This window comes from Leptonychotes weddellii, chromosome 4 (genome assembly GCF_054177405.1).
Source record: "Leptonychotes weddellii isolate Sample4059 chromosome 4, ASM5417740v2, whole genome shotgun sequence".
NCBI lineage: Eukaryota > Metazoa > Chordata > Mammalia > Carnivora > Phocidae > Leptonychotes > Leptonychotes weddellii.
Window position 1 is genome coordinate 16,044,667 of NC_138372.1, and position 22,234 is coordinate 16,066,900.

The 22,234-nt window shown below is 46.3% G+C and overlaps 2 protein-coding genes and 1 non-coding gene across 7 annotated transcripts in view; 1 reads left to right on the forward strand and 2 right to left on the reverse strand.

The window, feature by feature from the left end:
* Nucleotides 1-3,706: 3,706 nt before the first annotated feature.
* ZNF436 (zinc finger protein 436) lies at nt 3,707-12,389 on the reverse strand. 5 transcript variants are annotated; one of them, XM_031032687.2, is made up of 4 exons: nt 12,210-12,389; nt 10,820-10,912; nt 9,915-10,041; nt 3,707-7,462 (listed from the first exon to the last, which is right to left on the reverse strand). In XM_031032687.2, the coding sequence occupies exons 2-4, from the start codon at nt 10,850-10,852 to the stop codon at nt 6,210-6,212; spliced, it is 1,413 nt and encodes a 470-aa protein (XP_030888547.1). In that variant the 5' UTR covers nt 10,853-10,912; nt 12,210-12,389; the 3' UTR covers nt 3,707-6,209. The 5 variants fall into 5 exon arrangements, with proteins under 5 accessions (XP_030888547.1, XP_030888548.1, XP_081673857.1 ...); XM_031032688.2 differs by lacking the exon at nt 12,210-12,389 and adding an exon at nt 11,327-12,169; XM_081817731.1 differs by lacking the exon at nt 12,210-12,389 and adding an exon at nt 11,239-12,169.
* A 3,872-nt stretch (nt 12,390-16,261) lies between these two features.
* LOC115942464 (U6 spliceosomal RNA) lies at nt 16,262-16,365 on the forward strand. Its single transcript, XR_004077071.2, has one exon. It is a non-coding gene; the product is annotated as a U6 spliceosomal RNA (small nuclear RNA).
* A 5,155-nt stretch (nt 16,366-21,520) lies between these two features.
* Nucleotides 21,521-22,234, reverse strand: part of TCEA3 (transcription elongation factor A3) — a 37,089-nt gene continuing 36,375 nt past the window's right edge. Inside the window, exon 11 of the mRNA XM_081817743.1 lies at nt 21,521-21,717. Within this exon, the coding sequence (XP_081673869.1) occupies nt 21,709-21,717 (9 nt within the window). The 3' untranslated portion in view covers nt 21,521-21,708. The remainder of the gene's footprint in view (nt 21,718-22,234) is intronic.

Consider the following 22,234-nt stretch of genomic DNA (forward strand, 5'->3'; position numbering starts at 1 on the left):
CATTTGCTAGCGGCTGAAGATACAATGGTGAGCAAGATACAATGACTTCTTCAAGGGTAACAAAGTCTAATGGAGGAGACAAAAAAGTAAACAGGCAATGATGAAACAGGGATAAAGTGCTTTGATTGGAATAAACCCATGGAACACTGACAAGGAACATCTGATCCAGTCTTGTGGGATCAGGAAAGGGTTCCTAGAACAAGTGAGGTATGAGACCTGAAGAATGAGGAGTTGGCCAGAAGAGTGGAGAGAAAGAGATGCAGCCTGGAGAGTGTAGATAGTGCAGAGAACTGAAACTGAGGGCTGCGGAGGACAGCAGAGGCCAGAGCAAGGATGACCTCCTCAAAAATTACACCAAAGGAGTTTCACTGTATGCCGCTGGCAGGGGGAGGCATGAGAAGGTTTTACACGGAACAGTGGCAAGAAAAGATTTGCCCTTCAGAAAGATCTAGCTCTAGCAAGGCAGAATTAGACCTAAGGGGGTTGAAAATAGCAAAGAGACTGGGGGTGCCTGGGTGGCTCAGTCAATTAAATGTCTGACTCTTGACCTTGGCTCAGATCATAATCTCAGGGTTGTGAGACTGAGCCTCGAGTCGGGCTCCCTGAGCTGGGCATGGAGCCTGCTTAAGCTTCTCTCTCTCCCTCTCTTAAAAAAAAAAATGAAAAGGGCTCCTGGGTGGCTCAGTCGGTTGAACATCTGCTTTCAGCTCAGGTCATGATCCCGGGGTCCTGGGATCGAGTCCCACGTCAGGCTCCCTGCTCAGTGGGGAGTTTGCTTCTCCCTCTGCCCCTCCCCCTGCTTGTGCGTGCTCTGTCTTGCAAAAATAAAAAAAATCTTAAAAAAAAATGAAAACTCATTAGGAGGTGGTTTCGGTAAGCAAGATGTGGGATGTCTAGCTGGCTCAGTCAGAGGAGCTTGCAACTCTTGATCTTTACACCCAAGTTGGGTGTAAAGATTACTTAAAAATATGATCTTTAGGGGCACCTGGGTGGCTCAGTTGGTTAAGCGCCAGCTCAATTTCAGCTCAGGTCATGATCTCAGGTCCTGGGATGGAGCCTGCATTGGGCTCTGTGCTCAGCAGGCAGTCTGCTTCAGGATTCTCTCTCTCCCTCTGCTCCACCCCCAGCTTGCTCACTGTCTCTCTTAAATAAATCTTTAAAAATAAAATAAAATCTTTAAAAAAAAGATTTTTATTTATTTGAGAGAGAGAGCAGAGTGAGAGAGAGTACAAGCTGGGGGGAGGAACAAGAGAAGCAGACTCCCCGCTGAGCAGGGAGCCCGACATGGGGCTGGACCGCAGGACCATGACCCGAGCTGAAGGCAGATGCCCAACTGACTGAGCCACCCAGGCAGCCCCCCAAATAAAATCTTTAAAAGTATTTGCAATGACAGATGGAGCTAGAGTGTATTAATGCTAAGTGAAATAAGTCAGAGAAAGATAAATACCATATGATCCATGATCTCACTCATATGTGGAATTTAAGACAGAAAACAGATGAACATGTGGGAAGGGGGAAAAGAAAAAAAAGGAGAGAGGGAAACAAGCCATAGGAGGCTCTTAAGGATAGCAAACAGACAAGGTTGTTGGAGGGACGTGGGCAGGGGATGGGTTAAATGGGGGATGGGTATTAAGGAGGGCATTTGTTGCGATGAGCACTGCGGGTTGTATGTAAGTGATGAATCACTGAATTCTACCCCAGAAACCAATATTGTCCTGTATGTTAACTAAGGAAAATTTAAAAGACACTGCAAGCAAGGTGTGGCCTGGTGATGGTCTGAATAACTGCAGCTAATATTTCGAGCCACTAATATTTCGAGCCCATTATCTCACTTATATCTCTGCAACTCTATGAGGTAGATATAATTACCCCCATTTTATGGATGGGAAATCCAACAGGAAAATTAATTAACTTGCCCAGGGTCACATGGTAAGTGGTGAGAGAGCAAGTAGAGAAAGCAAGGTTGGTCATGTCTGAATGAATATTCCACTAGTATTTATTGGTTTGGGGAGGATGCCAAAAGGAGCAGGAGCTGGTGAGTATGATAAGCACGTTTCTAGCTTGGATAACTACGCAGTGACTGAGTTAAGAAATACAGGAGGGGTGCCTGGGTGGTTCAGTCAGTTAAGCATTCTACTCTTAGTTTCGGCTCAGGTTGTGATCTCAAGGTGAGATCGAGCCTCATGTCCCCGCTCCCTGCTCAGCAGGGAGTCTGCTAGAAGAGTTTCTCCCTCTCTCTGCCCCTCCCCCCCATGCATGCCCTCTCTCTCTAAAACGGATAAATCTAAAAGAAAGAAAGAGAAAGAAAGAAAGAAAAATACAGGAGAAGCAGCTGGGAGGTGGCGAAAGAAAGCGGTAAGGTCAGTTTGGGGTTTGATTTTAAGGTGCCTGGGTAATTTCCAAATGGAGATGTCTACATGCCAGCTAGGTGCAGGGGCTGTTGTGAAACTCAAAGTGAGATTTTGAGGTTATCAGCCTCAATCTCTCCCAGAAGGAAAACAGGAGGAGCTGAAAATGATACAAACTTTGAACATGAAACATTTAGGAAAACAGATTTAAAAATGGGATTAACTATGAAACAATTTTAGGTCAAGACAAGGTAATTTTCTTCTATTAAGTTTCACTTCTCAGTTGTTTTTCACTAATGACCTTTTATCTTCAAGTCTCCCATAGATAAGCGCTAGCCCACGATACCGTAGAGATGGGTATCTAACCAATGCTTCAAAAAGTCCATTTCTCCCAGGGCATAGGAACTCCTTTTCAAATAATACCAACTTTTGAAACAGTAGGGAACCACTTAACAAATTATTGTTTCAGTGCATTCATCGGTATCCTAGTGGCCTGGAAGCAAAGCCCTAAACTAGCCTCTTAGAGAACAGCTCACACAGAAGGAAATCTGTTCCATTATAATGATGGCAAAGTATTAACATATCAAATACCTTTAGAGCGGAGGCTCCAGGTGAGCCCACGTTTTCCTTTAACTTTTCCTTCCAGGAATAAAAATAGTTGTACATGTAGAGGGAAAAATAGAATTTTAAAAATTTTTTGATAAAATCTCTTTTCCAAGTTTTGTCTATAGGGTTACAACTTTTCTTCCATATTTGTATTTTTCCCCAATTTAAAGCACTTCTACTCCCTCCCTCTGCCTAGACTGGCTCTCCCTTTAAAGAAAGGTTTCTTGAGACAAAATTGCTTGTAAGTAATTTGAAAATTGTGGCCACACCCTAGTAATACATAATCACTGCCTTAGGCAAACTCTAACTCTGTCATGAATAGAGAGCCTTTGACTGTTTCTAAGAGGTATCTGTTCTGGGATCCCAATACTGGTTCAGTAGAAATTGTTTTAGCGTTCTCAACAGATACCCAAAAATATCTCCTTAAAGCAACAAGGCCTCCTCTCATTTCTGCTTTTGGATGTGTTTGTTTTTTCCTTCTCCAAAGCTAATGAGGCACTCATAACCAAATATTTCCATGCTGTTTTGCCACCAGCCCAATCTTCATAGGAAACTACCCAGATTTTTGCATCTTCCCCAAATATGGCAATATCCAGAGGGCTCACCTATGTGTGAAAACAATGTACTCCCAAATTTCCACAAGAACATCTGTACAAATGCATTAATGTAAAGACAATCGTGCCCCATTTTAATGAATCTGATGAAATGCCATTTTAAGAATCGGTGCTGGATTACTAAAATAATTCTCAGGGTTTTGATTTTTAAAAATTATACTTTTAATTATAGAATATTGTTAGACTACAGATGTAGATAGACACTAGCATAACTGTGACCAATACCATACAAAAAACTGCTCTACACACTTATTGTTCACTCACTCTCCACAACCATAGAAAACAGGCACAAAGTGTTCAGGGTATGTGCAGAAGCAGCCAGAGACATGGGAGCAGAAGACATGCAAAAAGCGTTAGCAAGGAGAGTCTGATGCATAGGTTCTACACAAAGCTCAACACAGCAGATGGGCAGCAATTAGGAAAAAGAGAGGCAACAGCTGGTCTGGCCCTTGCCCTTTTAACTTCCCAGCTGGAGTGTATGCGTGTGGAGAGATGGCTGGGGCACTTAGAAGCCTCTTCTTGAGCCACTCACCTCTAAGAAGCCAAAGGCAGCAGCAGGTTGGGGTGGGGCAGGAGGGTAGGGAAGAAAAAAGGAGTGATACACACTTGGGTCGTGAGGATGCTGTCTTCTGTGGCCACTCCAAAGCTGATGCCCATTGTGGCCCACAGAAACAACAGGAGAACTCTGATATTCATTAAAACCATTAGCAACACTGATACAGGAAAAGACATATTCGAGTTTAGTCATCAAGAACATGTTAAGTCATTCAACAATTAAAATATGAATACCCACAGTCGGCTAGATTTTGTATAGAACACCAAACATGCTCCCTGCCCAAGTTTGTATTTCAATAGGAGTGGCAACATAATAAAGAGACCTCCTTGACTGAGTGGTGTTTCATTTTGTTACTTTCAAGGCTGTGTCGCTGCAAAGGATGCAGTCCCACACAGCTGTGGGTCCTAATGACTCATTTTAGTAGATTACCCGAGAAACCACTGGCTCCTTTAACACACCAAGTCCCAAAGAGCTATGGCAGAAGTATTGTTCAAATGTTACAACACTCACAATAAAGCACAGTAGAAAGAACTTGGGGGCACGCTCAAAAATATATATTCCTTACTCTAGTCCCCTCACACTGCCACCCCCAAATGCCTGGGTAAGCATCAACATCTGGGGTATTTCTTAATTCCTATGGTGGGCTGGGATAAGGAGAACTGACACTAACAGGCTTAAATTGGGTCAACTCTCATTTTAACCACATGTATCTGTAGACTGAGAGGATGGAAATACATTCCTATCTAGGTTTATTAATTCCTTGTGACTAGCCCAAAGAGAAGACAATTCAGTCTGAGAACAGGACAATCACCCTCTCTGTCCAGTCATTATCTCCCATAATTGACTGATACACATAAACAAGTGCTTAGTTCTGTACAAAGATCTTACAGGAGAGTGCACACTAGAGCACTAGGGTTTAAATATTTTCCTTAGAAAAAAATGAAAACAAAAGGACATTTCTCACATTGGAGTTGTCTGTAGTTCTGTCACATGATCAACATCACCCAAGAACATGCTAATTCTGTGTGAATTCAGTTTCTGCTACTGAAAAATTACAGGAATACACGTTTTACTGTACATTACACATGCCCTTATGCAAGCCAAGATAAACACTGGGATGTGGCCCTTATCAAATTCTACATTTAGCAGTATACAGAGAATTGATCTTAAAGGGTAGAGGGGGAAGAATACAGAAAGGACCGGTGGTGTTTCTTGCAGAGGAATTCCGTGTTTCCTTCCCTGAAGTGGTCAATTCCACTTGCTTCTTACACTCCACCATCAGTATGGTCCTAGCTTTCCTTGAAGATATTTTCCCTACAATGATCCCCAAAGAAAATGAATACATTTTGATTAATGGCAGTAACAACAGTGGGCATCTCTTGCTAAAGTCACTACCACTGATAAGTCCTTGGTCCCCAAACCTGTGTCTCATTTTTCCCTTCAATCTGTATCTTCAGTTAGCTTTTGCAAAGATGCAAGCTTTAATAAAGTTAAATTAGAAACAATGAGGAAAAAAAGTTTTGATCATTGCCTTCATTGTGCAGAATCCTGCTCTCAGAAAGATGGAAAGATATAAATGCATGAGCAGCTCAAGGAAAAAGCCTTTTGAAGGGGAAGATGTGTGTGCCCAACTACTATGGAGAGTGAATAGGTGTGGCAATTCAGGCAGTCTCTGGTTGTCTTTTTCCGAAGCAGCTGTGACCACCCTATTACAGTCCAACATTTCCCCTAGCATAGTTCTTTGGGCCAAGGATGAGAGAAATAAGTTTTAAAGATTTACTCCATTTCCAGGCCTGAGTATTTACCAGCATTTATCCCCTGGTCTTCAGATTCCCAGTTATTTGTGGGGCTGATTTTGATGAAGTACTTCATTAATATCAAATGAATAAAAATCACTACTTTCGAGGAGGGGATAACATTCCCAGAGTTGTGGGTCGGAACTGCAAATGGCTTATCTTCTTTGATGTTTTAAACCATGGCCCACAAAGAAATTCAGTATGGTAAAAGAAGCTCAGTCTTGAGAGAGCTCTTTGATATCAAATAAAATTGTACCTTCAAATGAATCATTTCTTGTAATTACAGGACTTAGTCAGTGTGAACTCTCTTATGTTTAATAAGAGCTGAGCTCCGGCTGAAACTCTTCTCACATTCGGTGCATTCATAAGGCTTCTCTCCCGTATGAACTCTTTGATGTGTGATGAGGTTGGAGCTCTGAGTGAAACCTTTTCCACACTGTACACACTCATAGGGCTTCTCTCCTGTGTGGGTTCTCTGGTGTTTAATTAGATCTGACCTTTCACCAAAGCTTCGCCAACACTCATTGCACTCATAGGGCTTCTCTCCAGTGTGAATTTTCTGGTGTGTGATGAGATGAGAGCTCCGGCTGAAGCTTTTCCCACAAGCATTACATTCGTATGGCTTTTCCCCGGTGTGGGTTCTCTGGTGCTGAACCAAATGCGAGATGCGGCTGAAATTCTCCCCACATTCATTACAGTGGTACGGCTTTTCTCCTGTGTGGGCTCTGCGATGGCGCACTAGGTCAGAATTCTGACTGAAATTCTTCCCACACTCATCACACTTGTAGGGCCTCTCCCCCGTATGGACTCGATAGTGTTTGATGAGGTCAGATCTCTCACTGAAGCCTCGTCCACATTCATTACACTCATAAGGCTTCTCACCTGTGTGGGTCCTCTGGTGCTGAGCTAGGTGAGAGCTCCGGCTGAAGCTTTTCCCACACTCCTCACACTCATAGGGCTTTTCTCCACTGTGTGTCCTTTGGTGCTGGATTAGGTGAGACAGCCGGCAGAAACTTTTCCCACACTCGTTACATTTGTGGGGCTTTTCTCCAGTGTGGATTGTCTGGTGCTGAATGAGGTGAGAGCTTCTTCCAAAACTTTTCCCGCACTCATTACAGTCATAGGGCCTTTCCCCAGTGTGTGTTCTTTGATGCTGAATAAGGTGTGAGCTTCGACTGAAGCCCTTTCCACATTCATAACACTTATAGGGTCTGTCTCCAGTGTGGGTTTTCTGATGTCGATTAAGGTCTGAGATCTGACTGAAGGCCTTTCCACAATGAGAGCATATATGGTATCGGATGCCTGTGTGGACTTCCTTGTGAACAAGCAGATCAGTGACTTGTTGAAGAGGATAGCTTACCCATTCTTCTGCTGTTAAATCTCCCCACTGTCTTTCTGGTCTATCCCCACTTTCAAAGGCCTCTTCATTTTCAGGATTTTCCTCAGTATTCTCAACAGGTCTTTCAGAGGCAGTCCCAAATTCTACATCTTCACTAATCTCTTGCTTTGGATTCACCTCGTTCTCACTCCTAATCTCAAAATCTGTAATAAAGGGTAAATAATAATAATAATACTGGCAAATACACACAAAAAATTTATCTACTGTGTACCAGGCATTGTGCTAAGTTCTTTACCCGAATTACCTCAACCACCCCGAAACTCGGGCATTATGATGATTTCTATGAATCATTCTATGAATGATTTAAATGATTTAAAGCCAAGACCCAGAGAAGTGGGACACCTGGGTGGGTCAGTCAGTTAAATGTCTGCCTTTAGCTCAGATCATGATCCCAGGGTTCTGGGATCAAGTCCCACATCAGGCTCCTTGCTCAGCGGGGAGCCTGCTTCTCCCTCTGCCTGCTGCTTCCCCTGCTTGATCACGGACTCTCTCTGTCAAATAAATAAATAAAATCTTTATTTTTATTTTTTAAGATTTTATTTATTTATTTGACAGAGAGAGACACAGCGAGAGGGAACACAAGCAGGGGGAGTGGGAGAGGGAGAAGCAGGCTTCCCGTGGAGCAGGGAGCCCGATGCAGGGCTTGATCCCAGGACCCTGGGATCATGACCTGAGCCAAAGGCAGACGCTTAACGACTGAACCACCCAGGCGCCCCATAAATAAAATCTTTAAAAAAAAAAAAAAAAGACCCAGAGAAGTGACTTGTGCAGGCTCATAGAGTAGAAAATGGTGGAGCCGAGATTTAAATCCAGGTCTGTCTGATAATAGTTCGTGCTCTGTACCACTACAGTTTATAGTTCTTTATGAAAATTGTATATATTCCTGGTGTTTTGAAAGAAAAGAGCCAGAAACAGAAAGTATAAGAGACTCTATTTTAGAATCTCTAAAAGCCAAGGATCTAGATATTTTATGTGTGATTGTGTTGCATGTTATGTTCTTAACTTTTCAAGTCTTCATTATTACCATTATATACTAGTTACTAAGAATCTACTGGGTTATTATGAAAAAAACAAATTTTTGTCTAGCTATATCATGTCTTAGTTGACAGGAAAGGTGACTGCCAAACGTTACTTGTTACTTTCCAGTGGCCTTTTAATATGAATAGAGGAGGGAAGGTTGGAGGATGCAAAAACAATGCCAGGCTCAGAACATACCTGACATTAACTAAATACAGTCTTCAAATGAAAATGAAAATATACAACCACTTTCTACAAGAAACTTTCTACCAGACACTGTATTTTCCAAGTTGTATTCTCAGCATACTCTTCAACAAAAAGTTACTAGGTATGCTGGGAGAAAAGGGTCCATGAATAAATTCATTTGGTAAATGGTGCATCCAACATCTTCTTAGAATTCACATGACATTTAACACATTAAAGGTTCTGAAGAGTCTGAGGTAAAGAAACCTCGTAAATATTATTAACCCAGTCCCAAATTTACTTGGGAAAGGAACTTGTTTTTGTGTGTGTGTGTGTGTGTGTGTGTGTGTGTGTGTGGTGTTCTTCCATGCTTCCATCCTTCTAACAAGTGCTCCTTGGGCTGGACCATAGCCATATAAATTTACATTTCTTTAAGATTCTCACTTCCTGCTTTTGCTGGATTGAGTGGAATACTGGGATTAGAGACTGCAATACATCTAGGTAAATAACTTCATTTCTAGTTACTTTTCTAAAGGAAAGATCCAAGAATCTTGGAACATCAGGAGGAGCCCAAGTTTAAAAGGAAACCCCTCATAGTTGCCTTTTGTTCTGGAAAAGGCTACAGAAATAAAGATTTCCAAAAAAGAATTAGTCCTAATGAGTGGCAGATGACCTAGTGAACCATACACAGTTGCTAACTTCTGTCAAGTCTTACCAGAGGATGAAGTGAGTCAAAAGACCGTTCAGCTCAAGAATATACTGTTTATTATAGTTACGCCCAGACCAAAGGATAGCTAAGAGAAGACAGGTTTGCAGACCATCAAAAAAATTAGCTTCCCTTCTTAATAGCATCTGTGATCTCATTTAGTTCATGATTCTCCTGAACAACATTTGACACACTCAAAACCTACGATCGACTCTGAAACACCTCTAGACAAGTACCTGCTCCAGATAAATAAAGGACCTCAGGCAAAGCCAGGGCTCTGAAGCCAAAACAAACACAAAAATGAGGCTTTTTGCCCTCCCATGAACCTGGGTCAGAACCCCCCTCATCTTCCAGTAAAACCACCATTTACAGGGGCATTTACATCCTGGCACGCACCATTATGTCAGACCTGTTTGGTCAGTGATCTGTACAAACAGGCTGGAGAATGGTAGATGACTCAGGGCACAAGAAATCTGAATGTTTCTAAAATGGGCAGAAACAGTTTTTCTTTTTAGACAATATGACCTTGATGTTCCTACGCTCAAAGATTTGCCTGAGGACTCAACTCAAGCCAAAAGCCAGTTAAATGCTTTTAAAAATCCAACAACTAGGTTGCGTTGAAAGAGTTAAGCCATTTTTGAGAGTCTTGAAAATGTGGGGGTAAAGAAAGAGAGAGAATCCTTACTTACCTAATGAGACAACGTTTCCGTAATTCTCCTGCATAACATCCCTGTAAAGGTCCCTTTGTGTAGGGTCCAGAGGTCTCCATTCTTCCCGAGTGAGGTACATGGCCATATCTTCAAATGTCACAGGTGCCTGAAATCACACAATGCTTCCTCATTACTTGGTATCCGGAGGTTAGTACCAGTTTTTCTTCTTGAAGTTAGAGACATGGCTAGAATTGTTGAGAAGGTAAAAGGAATTAACTCTGATCTGGAGAGTCGAGAGAAGAAATAAGCAGGCAAAAAAAGAGATGTGGTAGAGAAGGGAGCCATTTACCAGCTGACTGCTCTGGTTCCATGGCCAGACACCCCTGCCCACTCCAGAACTTTATCTTCTGTATGTCTTCTCAGAACACATACAACACCTACATCACTCCATACCTTTACTCACAATGTTCTTTTCATGGAATCTCTTTCTCAGACTAGTGAAATCTTACAATTCTTTAAGGCCCTGTTCCAGTACCAACTGTTCTTCAGTGGCCCCTAGCCCACTCCTCCCTCGGACTCTCGAGAATTAATCACTCCCACTTCTTGGTTCCCACACCACGGCACTTTGTTCCTACGACAAATAAAGCTGTTATCACGTCGTATCACGGTTAACCGGATGCGTCCGTCTCCCTACAGATTGTGAGCAGGCGGGGAGGGCCCGTTTCATCCATCTTTTGTCTCCCCAGTATTTAAAGGCATACAGCTGGTGTTCAATAAATGCTTGTGGCTATTAATGGCCTGGTACTGAGGTTCCTGGAGGCAGGACACCGAAGCGAGCTAATTACTAATCCCAGGGAATTTTCAACAGGGATTTGCAGAGCAAAGAAACGCCGGGACAAGGTGGATAGGCAGAGGCAGGGTCCGAGAAGCCACCCCTGGCTTACCTGGGACCCAGCCATGAGCAGGGTGGCTGCCATCACGGACTCAAGGATTCACCTCCCAGAAGATAGAGCAGGAAAAGCAGCTAGCAGACAGCGCTAAAGGAGGCGAAAAGCAGGGCATGAGGCACAGAAAACAGGCCCTGCCCACTCCCCAGGGCTGGAGTTCTGGCCGCCAGGCGGGTGGGGAGGGCCCTGGACCCGGGCCGGGTCACTCTCCTCCCTGACCCTCGAGCGCGACCCGCCCTCTGTGTCTCCGCCACCGTAGGGTGGAGGCACTGCAGGAATTTACTAAGACAGCCCCCTGGCTCGGGCCCTCCGGGGCCGGGGGTCAAGTCGATGCTGTCTCGGGGAGGAGGCTCTCAGCCCAGCCCCCAGAACGCCTCCGCTCTCCCATCTCGAGGCTGGACCTTTCCGGCAGCTACCTTAACCAACCAGCGAGCAAAGCTCGCAAAACGCTCTGCCAACTAGATGCCGAACACTAGGCCCGCCTCTTGTAGCGTGGCTGAGCACCTCTATCACGCCTGCGCCTGCCCCGGTGGCCTGCCGGGAGTTGGAGTTCCATTCTGGCGTACAAAGGCCAGTCAGAGGCCAAAAACCAAGGAGGGAAAAGAACAAAAGGGTGAAGAAAGAAGCACGGCCTCCTAGCCAGGGCGTAGTATCTTCCGCTTTCTTCTCTTGGAGACCACAGCCCGATTAAGCCAGAGAGGTTGCCCTGCATCTCCTCACGACCTTAGAGCTTATCTTGAGTCGGGCCTTAACTTCCACGTCGGGCCTAATTTAGGCGCTGGTCTGTGTTGGGTTCTTCTGGGATTAGCCCTCATTTGACAGCCGGGGCCTGAGAGGAAAGCGGCTGCCGCCCACTCCCCAGGGGGCACTCAGCGGCCGCGCTGTAACTTTGAGCTCCGCCCACGCACTACGTCTCCCAGCAGTGCCTGCGGCACCCTCACCCGGCCACTCAGACTACAACTCCCAGAAAGCCCCGCGCCGCCCGTGCGCTGGCTAGTGCAGTCCGCGGCTTGGCCAGGGGGCGTCCCGGCCGCATCGCTATTAACCCTATAGGGGAATCTAACCTTATCCTTCTAAAGAGGGCGCCCCTTGAGGGGCGGATTGAGTTGCGCCCAGTGGAGGGGAAGCGAAAACCCTGAGGGAATACAGAAGGGAGGGTGGGGGACAGGGCGCCTAAGGAGGAGCGAGTCAAGCTTCAGGGCTGAGAAGAGTCGTCCTTATCATCCCTGAGAGCTTGTCTCCTAAAAGGATTTCTGACGGTTTCCTGTACGGATGGGCTCTCGGGGCTCTGGGGGCCTAAGCCGGGGAGACCATCAGGATGCTAGCAGTCCCTGACCGGCTGAAGGTGGGAAGCCGAAAAACCCAGCTGGGAAAAGAACAGACTTACCTCTTGACCCGCAAAAATCCACTAGATCGTCGGCTCCAAGATCTGAGAGGCCTCAAACAGATTCCAAATCCGCAGGCAGAGTTCTCTGAGACTTTGGGTGTTTGGGAAGATTCTGGAGATCACTGGCAGATCCCGGATATCTCAGCCCCGTAGGCAGATTTCAAATCCGTAGACTTGCAGGCAGAGCCCAAAGATCCGTAGGCAGATCCCAAAGACTCCCAGACTCTCAGGCAGCTCAGGGAAACCACAGACTCATAGGCAGATCTCTGAGACCACAGCAGCTAGCCAAGAAACACCAGCAGCAGCTAAGCTGCATTCAGCTGGAGTTCTTCCGAACGGAAGGACTTGAAGCCTTCCCTTTCCCCAGCCAGGATGAGAAAACTAGACAATGGCAGCGGAGCATTAGGGTAAGCAGGCATTCTGCGTGGGGAAGAGCTCTGAGCTCGCTGTAGCCTTGGAGAGGGAAGTGATGGAAAAAGAATATAGCAGCTTATTAGGGACTCCCACCCTCTTCAAGTTATAAATATCCCCAGAACCTTGGCTACGTGCCCAGAAGCCTGTTGTCTCTAACTTTACAGGAGACTTCTCTGCCTGGGCTGGGAAAGGGGCTTTTCTTTTGTTTTGCAGATACATCCACCCACTGAGTGACTTGAATTTCCCCCCCCCTTCACCCCCAACATGACTCCAGGCTATGCTTTTATTAGTGAGTGTCCTGTTCCCAGTGCCCAGTTATTTATGGTTAAATTACTCAAGTGTCTAAAAAGAACTAGGACCCTACCCAGCCATGAGGCGGACTCCCCCACTCCCACTCCTCTTCTCACCCCCAGCTGTGAGGCTAGGAATTCTTTAGATAGCTCAGAATTGTACCATCCTACCCCATCTGAAATTTATTTGGGTACCACAAAAAAAGGGGGGGAAGGAATTGTAGAGGGTCCCCGAGAGACAGTGTCCATAGTGGGAAGAATGTGGGGTATCAAGGTCAGACAGACCTGAGTTGGAATCCAGATAGCCATTCAATCTCTCCAGGCCCATTTCCCTTTCCGTAAAACAGGGCAATCATACCTCAGGTGGTGGTGAGCACTAAGTGAGGTGACATAAAGCACTCCACACAGAGTGAACACTCACATGACAGCTGGTATTATTATTAATCCTGCCTCTGGTGGCAGGGGAGACTTCCAGAAAGGCCTGTGGATATTTACCCTGGCTCATAAAATCTGGGAAGTCAGAGTGGCCCAAGAGCTGTGAGAATCTGCTGGTGACCTTCACCTCACAGCGTTTCTGCTGGAAATCCAGAGGGACTTGGAAGTTGGGCCAGTGGGTGGATTCAAGCAAATTGGTAGATTGAGCCCAGTAGAGCAGAGGTATTTGAGGCTGCCAGAACCCAGCAAGTTGAGGCCTCACGCTCAGGGAAACTTCTGGGACAAGGAGGAGGGGGGTCAGTTCAGACTTTGGTGGAGTAATTGCGCATTTCTAATTGGGTCTAAGGTGAGTTGAGCGCCCGAGCCTCTCAGCCCAGCGGGGCTCCCTTTTCATCCCTTCTCTGACAGATTGCTTTGTAAACTTCCTTAAGCCTTTCTCCCCCTTGCTTCAGTGCTTTAAGTCCTTCTTTATCCTCCCAGTGTTTCTTTTATTCCTCAGGCCTGCCTGGGGGCAGGCTGCTGGCCTCCTTCTGTGGGTATGTGCTTTTCTCTCTCTTCACCTGGGACCTTCAAGAGGGTGGAGGAGAAGAGAGGCTGACAGCAACGGGAAAGCCCGACTGCCTTTGGTGCCCTTGGGGAAGTAGGGGAGGAAAGACGGTGGGTGAGGGGCTTCCTGCTGCAGCCTTCAGCGGGACTCTGAGGGTTGGGGGTCACTGGAGAAGGAGGTGGCTTCCTGCCCCATTGTTCAGGACTTCATTGTTTCTCAGGAATACTTATTGTATGTGAATTTTCAATAATTAACTTGGAAAGCTGCACGTGTTCCCATCATTCAGCAAACACTGAGCACCTACTGGGTACACAGGGGGCAGCGGAGCCCCTCATCATGGAAAGGGGCCAGCAGAACCACTGGGCCAGGGTCTCCAAGTTAGGCTTTTGACATTATCTCCGAATGGGGTTATACATTGTGTCAGATCCACTGACCAATTTGATCAAAGATCCCCTTTCTGTGTCCTTAGGCTTGTTTCTTATTAACAAAGACCACTATGCCCATGGAGCGCTATACATTATTGTATTTTAATAAATCCTATAATCATCTTGTGAGCAGCACAGTTATGGCGTAATTTTTTTGTATTAGAAGCCATTAATGTATTAAACATGGAAAAGTATGCCTCAGTATTTATTTGTGAACTTGTTTTGCCATCTCTTCGTTTTCAAATATACTAGGAGCATCAAAAAAATCGAAGCGCCCCGGGTTCCTCTTGACCCCTGCAACGAGCCGAGATGAAGCGTCATCCCAGCACAGGGAGTTGGGGACATGGGGGACACACCCACTCTGGGTCGTTGCAGTCCAAGTGCTGTAGTATATGATGAGCAAGTCTGTGCAGAGGAGGGGGCGGACTGACAGCAGAGGGTAGGGGAGGAGGCTTCCCAGAGGAGGTGAAGTCTGAGCTGGCTTAGCAAAGACTGTAGGAGTCTTGGAGGTGGAGAACGAGGGGAGGGAAAGCATTCCAGTCTTCCAGAACAGCATGTGCGAAGTCAGGGAGGCGTGAAAGGACAGAGCTTGTTCCAGGATGGCCAGGATTGTGCAGGGCTAGAGGGAAGAGTGTGTGGGTGGAGTGGCAGGGGGAGGAAGCCGAGCAGGGACAGTCTCTCATGTCCCCTTGCCTGCCTGCCTCAGTCTTTGGCCGTGGATCAGCAGAGCTGGTGATGAGGTGCAGATGGGGGGCCGCCTGGGGGCTGGGCTGGGGTGAGAAGAGCAGATTGACTCTGCAGGAGGAGGGGGAGTGGAGAGGATTGGAAAAGAAGTTCTTTACCAGCTCCTGAATTTCAGCTGGTTTTCTCCTGAGAGGATCAACATTTTCCAAAAAATGTAAACAATTGCATTAAAAACGTACAACAAACTTATTCAGTATGAGTTCGCCTACTTAAAGGCGTCGGATAGGCCCATATTCACTGAACATGCTTGCTGTGTCTCAGTTCTGTATCAGACACTGTGCAGGGAGACAGGACGCGGCCCCTCACAATGACCGCGGGCTGCTGTGAGGATTAAATGGGAGAATGGCGGCAAAACGCACGCACAGAGGAGGCCTGGGCACACGGGCACCATCATTGTTATGAGGGAAGTAAAACACATCACAGATGCCCTGCGAGATGAAGCCCTATTTCACGGTGGCTTAGGGCATGAACACGGGCCTGGGTTCAAGTCCAGATTCTGTCTCCTAGAAGCAAATTACTCTCTGAACTTTGGTATCCTCAGTTTGTGAAAAGAGTATGATAATACGGGGCGCCTGGTGGTTCAGTCGGTTAAGCGTCTGCCTTCGGCTCAGGTCATGATCTCAGGGTCCTGGGATCGAGCCCCACATTGGGCTCCCTGCTCCGTGGGGAGTCTGCTTCTCCCTCTCCCTCTGCCCCTCCACCTGCTTGTGCTCTTCTCTCAAATAAATACATAAATAAAATCTTTAAAAGAAAAAAGAGTATAGGGCGCCTGGGTGGCTCAGTTGGTTAAGCGACTGCCTTCGGCTCAGGTCATGATCCTGGAGTTCCGGGATCGAGTCCCACATCGGGCTCCCTGCTCGGCAGGGAGTCTGCTTCTCCCTCTGACCCTCCTCCCTCTCATGCTCTCTGTCTCTCATTCTCTCTCTCACAAATAAATAAAATCTTAAAAAAAAAAATTAAAAAAATAAAAATAAAAAAATTAAATTAAATTAAAAAAGAGTATAATAATACAATTCGTAGAGACAGAAAGCAGAATAGTGCTTGCCTAGGGCTCGGGAAGGAGGGAATGGGGAATTGCTTAATAGGTATAGAGGTGCAGTTTTGTAAGATGAGTACGTTCTGGAGATTGGCTGCACAACGATGTGAATGTACTTAACACTACTGAACTATATGTATACTTAAAAACAGTTAGGAGCGGTGCTCACTTTGGCAGCACATACACTAAAGTTGGAACAATACAGAGATTAGCATGCCCCCTGCACAGGAATGACAGGCAAACCCGTGAAGCATTCCATTAAAAGAAAAAGTCAAAACAAACGTTAAAATCATAAATTTTATGTTATGTATATGTTATCACAATTTAAAAAAGGGGCACCTGGGGGTGCCGGGGTGGCTCAGTCAGTTAAGTGTCTGACTCTTGATTTCAGCTCAGGTCATGATCTCAGGGTCATGGGATTGAGCCCTGTGTGGGGCTCCAAGCTCGGCCTGGAGTCTGCTTCAGATGTTCGCTCTCCTTCTGCTTCTGCCCCTCCCCCTCTGTGTGCACGTGCTCTCTCTCTCAAAGTAAATAATAAAATCTTTTTTTTTTTTAAAGGGTGCACCTGGTTGGCTCAGTCGGTAAAGCATGCAACTCTTGATCCTGGGCTTGTGAGTTTGAGCCCCATGATGGGTGTAGAAATTACTTAAAATCTTTAAAAAACAAAACGAAAGGGTATAATAATAGTAACCCAGTTCATGGGGTCTGAGGGTTAGTGGGGACAATATAAAGTAAGCCCCTATACTCACAGTAATGACAATAGCTAACATTCACTAATCAAGTACTTTGTGTCAGGTATGATTGTAACGAATCCTCACAACCCTTTGAGCCAGGTGCCGTTATTGCCACCATTTTACAGATGAAAAAGAGAGGCATGGAGAAGTTACATAATGTGCCCAAGATACCTGGCTAGTCAATGCTCAATAATTAATAGGTGTTATTGATACTGTGATACAAAGAAATCATCATCATCATGGTAGAATGCAGTGTAATTATTAAAGTGTCACAGCAGTGTGGGAGTTCTGAGAAACATCTCTTGCGGCCAGGGGATTGGAGAAGACTTCACAGAAGATGTGCATCTGGCGAGGGAGGCAGGGGGAGGGGTGAACTAGGTGAAGAGGATTAAGAGGTACAAACTTTAGTTATAAAATAAGTAAGTCACGGAGACGAAAAGTACAGCACAGGGAATATAGTCAATAATATCGTTAATGTTGTATGGTGACAAATGGTGACTATAATCTCTGTGGTGAGCACTGGGTCATGTATAAAATTGTCAAATCACTATGCCGCACACCTGAAACTAAGAATGTATGTCAACCGTACTTCAATTAAAAAAAAAAAGACACGCACCTGAGGAGAGCCTTGAAGAATGGGTAAGATTAGGACGGGGCGGTGGGAGGGATCAGAATAGGCAGCCACAGCTGGGAAGGCCCATCAGGTTTTCAAGGACAGGGCAAATACCTCCCATAGGCTGGAGCAAAGGGGCAGCAGAGGTGGAAGATAAGCCACCCAAGGCAGGAGAGGAGCTTGAAAGTCAAACCAAGGAGTTTGAGTTTTGTTTGCCAGCTGGAGGGAATCCAGTGGAGGAGACTGGAGGAACGATGCTCAGAGCCGTGCGGGGCAGATGCAGGTAAGGTAGGGATGCTCTGAGCTGGGAGGCCAGTAGAAGGTCTTTGCATCAGTGTAGGAACAAAGAAACCCTGAAAGAATGCTGCTAGTGGGCGCCTGGGTGGCTCAGTTGGTTAAGCGATTGCCTTCGGCTCAGGTCATGATCCTGGAATCCCTGGATCGAGTCCCGCATCGGGCTCCCTGCTCGGCAGGGAGCCTGCTTCTCCCTCTGACCCTCCCCCCTCTCATGTGCTCTCTGTCTCTCTCATTCTCTCTGTCTCAAATAAATAAATAAAATCTTTAAAAAAAAAAAAAAAGAATGCTGGTAGTGTTGGGGGAGAGCAGGGTTGGACAAGGGAGGGGCAATAGAATCAGTAACTGACAAAGAGAAGAGGGCAAGGGGAGGGTCAGAGATGGTTCTAGGTAGCGATCTTGCTGACAAATATAAAAGACAGAAGAGGGCACTTAAGAGAAGATGTGAGTTTAGTTTCAGATTAATTGTATGGAGAGGGCCAGCGTATTGAGAGGAGAAATCCAGAGAGACACTTGGTGACATAAGTCTTAAGCTCAAGGAATCTCAGGGCTAAAGACAGATTTGGTAGTCTGGATGAGCCTACTAGGAAAGATTTCTCACTCCATATAGTCTTTCAGGTTCCTGTAACCTTTAGAAAATATCTTCTAAGTTGGTCATAAGATCCTGAATGTACTTTGCTTTCAAGGTCTTTTTGGCCAAGACATTGCGGGTGAGAAGTCCTCTCCTTCATCCCAAGCATGGTCTCTGTTTCACCTTCCCTGACCTTGCCTTTTTCCTCCTGTAAGGGAGCAATCTCCCCTCCCCTGGGAAGCCTTCTTGGTGGCAGAAGTTCATGCTAACTCCCTTGCAGCTCGCCCCTCTTTGTCTTTGATATGAAGGAGGGGATGGGGTTAAATCATGAGTCCCAGCCAACAGGCTGTGTGCAAGGACTATGTGATGAGGGGCACAAAGTATGGGGGCAGGGCAGAGGCCAGCCCTGCAGGGCCTGTGGATCCTGCCAAACACAGTGGGCGGAAATGGAAGGCCTGAAATTTGGGGTGGTAGAGGGGGGGCACTATAACATGATCAGATTTGCAATTTTGAAAAGCCTATTCTGGTCAGTGCAGGGGAGAGCATGAACTGGAACAGGTCCAGAGTGGACACAGGAAGACCAGTTGGGAGGATACTGATGTCCGCTGATGAACACAGTCTGAGGCCTATTCATGCTTTTCTGTGTCCTTTTGTGAAGTGGAAGTGTACTGTATAGATGTGCGGACTGGAGCCGACTTGTTCTTGTGCTGTTCAATCTGACTCATCTCCTTTGTAAACAGTAAGGTTATTGAGGGCGGAGATTCAGTGTTTGTACTTTTTCCTGTGTTGTAACTGCCCACGACACGAGGAGCACAATGGGTACTGAGACTGTGACTACTGAAAGTCACCCCACAGGGCCACCTGAAACAGCCCGAAGTAACATTTATCAACACAGTTATATTGATAATTGTTGCTTTTGGTTTCTAGACATTTGGATGGAAGATTTGATCATGCAAAGAAAAAGTTGGATATCTCAACCCTTACTACTCAAAGCATGGTCTGTGGACCAGCAGTATCAGAATCACCTGGGAGCTTGTAAGAAATGAAAAATCTCAAAAAAATAGAAAATTAAAAATAAATAAATAAAAGTTAACCAAAAAAAAAAAAAAAAAAGGGCAGGGGACACCTGGGTGGTTCAGTCGGTTAAGTGTCCGGCTCTTGATTTCCGCTCAGGTCATGATCTCAGGGTCGTGAGATTGAGCCCCACTTGGGGGCTCAGGGCTGGATGTGGAGTCTGCTTGAGATGCTCTCTCTCCCTTTCCCGCTGCCCCTTCCCCCACCCTGCTTACATACGCATTCTCTCTCAAAAATAAATAAATAGGGCGCCTGGGTGGCTCAGTCGGTTAAGCGACTGCCTTCGGCTCAGATCATGATCCTGGAGTCCCTGGATCGAGTCCTGCATCGGGCTCCCTGCTCGGCGGGGAGTCTGCTTCTCCCTCTGCCCTCTTCCCTCTCGTGCAGTCTGTCTCTCATTCTCTCTCTCTCAAATAAATAAAAATAAATAAATAAATAAATAAATAAATAAATGTTAAAAAAAAAAAAAAAGAAAAACTCAGACTCCCCTCCCCCCAGCCCAGACCCATTCAATCAATATCTTCATTTTAACATGATCCCCAGGGGATTCAGGCCCAGTTTAAGAAACACCTGGCTGTGTAAACAACACTGCTCCCCACTCCTGTGGGTAATATTTGTACCTCAGGTATGGCATTTATCACATCCTGTCCGGTGTGGAAGACTGCTTATGGTTTCTTTCCCTGCCAGGCCGGGCATTCCTGGAATGCAGGGGTTGAGCATTGTGTTCGGCTCCGGAGCTTCCACAGCATCAGGCACAATGACAGGAAGCAGAAGACCAAGGTTTTGGTCCTGGTTCTGCCACTGACAAGCTCTGTGTGTTTTTTCTTCTGAGAGAAGATTTTCCGTCCTTGGGGCGCCTGGGTGGCTCAGTCGTTGGGCATCTGCCTTCGGCTCAGGTCATGATCCTGGGGTCCTGGGATCGAGCCCCTCATCGGGCTCCCTGCTCAGCGGGAAGCCTGCTTCTCCCTCTCCCACTCCCCCTGCTTGTGTTCCCTCTCTCGCTGTGTCTCTCTCTGTCAAATAAATAAGTAAAATCTTAAAAAAAAAAAAATTTTCCGTCCTTCCAAAGGACCCACCCCAAATATGACGTTGGCAAGGCTGAAGATGGTGGCAGATTTCTATGCACCGTTTCCTTCCTATCCACCGTTTCGTCTATAGGAGGAGGCACATGATGGGTGGAAGGAGGAAGGCAGTAATCAATTCCAGAGTGGATGAGGCACGGGCATATAAGGAACGTGGGCGGAAGTTACTCCCAACAGCTGCCCTAAGAGGGAACCAAGGCAGACAGAAACCAGCCGCCTCTGCACCATCACCCTTTGAAGTAGGCACTCGTGCCGCTCCTATATTTACAGGTAAGAAAGCAGCTCAGAGAGGTTCAGTGACTTGCCCAAGTTGCCAGGAGTTCAGAGACTCCTGTACTTAGGCCATTTTAGAAAACACAGAGTCCAGGAGGCTCAGCCTGGGGCTGTCAGGAAGGCTAGGGACAGTCAGAGACTGAGACCCAGGACATGCCCACCAGACCTGCTCACAAGGCTTTTCCAGAAGGTTCTAGATTTGCCTAAAGCTCCTATAAGCCTAAAAAGCAAGCCAATGTCATTGCAGGAGGAATGTGACAAGGCCCCTCGTGCCCTACAGACTTCCTCTGAAGCTCAGGCCACAGATGGAGCTGTGCTGAGCGGGTTCTGAGCCCCAGGATCTGCAGAACTTGGGCATTGCTGTACCCTTCACTCCGAAAACTTGAGCTCAAGACGATCTGTTCCCTGCCTAGAGGGACCAGGTCTGGAGTCCTTAAAGGCCCCTGAAGTCAGCTACGAACAGGGGATGGCAGAGAGTCTGGGAAGAGACCTTTCTATACAGCGTGGGAGTCCCATCTGCTGCTGCCAAGCAGGGTACCAGCTGATGCACACATGACTCTGGGGTGGGGTGGGGTAAGCTTTGTGTCCGGCCGGTATTTTTCAATTCAGTAAAAGCTGAGAGGTTGGGATGTGAGGGAAGGGACTCAAAGCAAAGGACTGTCAGCCCACAGTCCAGTAAGACATTGACACCTCAGCCATGAGGCTCTGAAGTCTCTGAGCTTCTGCAAGAGGTCTGTCGACACAGACTCTGAGCATCATACCCCAATCAGGCTCCCCTGTTAGCGAATCAATTTTAATAACAGATTATTAGTTTGCAAAAGAATTCTCCCTCTGATCCCTAAGACCCCATTCAGAATTCAGCATTTTTCTTCATCTTAATTTTTATTTTTTCTCCAGCTACAATGGCTTAGTGCTTTCTCTTTGTTCTTCCTCACCTTGTTCACCGAAATCCTGGCTGGTGGTTCTATCAGCAGAACTACAAAACCAAAAAGGCAATACCATTTTAGAGCTCTCCCTGTGTCACTCAAGGAAGCCAGGGGTGGGGGAGACATGAAAAAGAAGGTAGTATCTGGAGCCATAGAAACCAGAGTCCAAATCCCAGCTCTGCCCTTATTGGCTGTGTGGCCTTGAATAAATCACTCAGCTGTAAAATGGGATCATAATTCTGGCCAGTGCAAAAGGCTAGCAGGTAATAATAATAGGAAATTTGATGCTGGGCATGTGGTGGGCTTTTAATTCGTGGTCAAAAATATCACTGTGATTATTAGTCATCAGATGGCTAGACTTCAGGCCTCCCACATGGCAATGGGCGCTACCTGAAAATGTTGTCAGAAGTCATGTAGCTGCCATCTCTAGTGGGCCCTGTCGCTCCAACTAATAGGAATGAAGGAAGAGGAGCTGGATTTGGAGCATGCAGAATGTGCTCTTCCCAACAGTTATAATCACAAGAGCTACCATTTATTGAGCACTTACTCTGGGCTAAGCAATAGTAC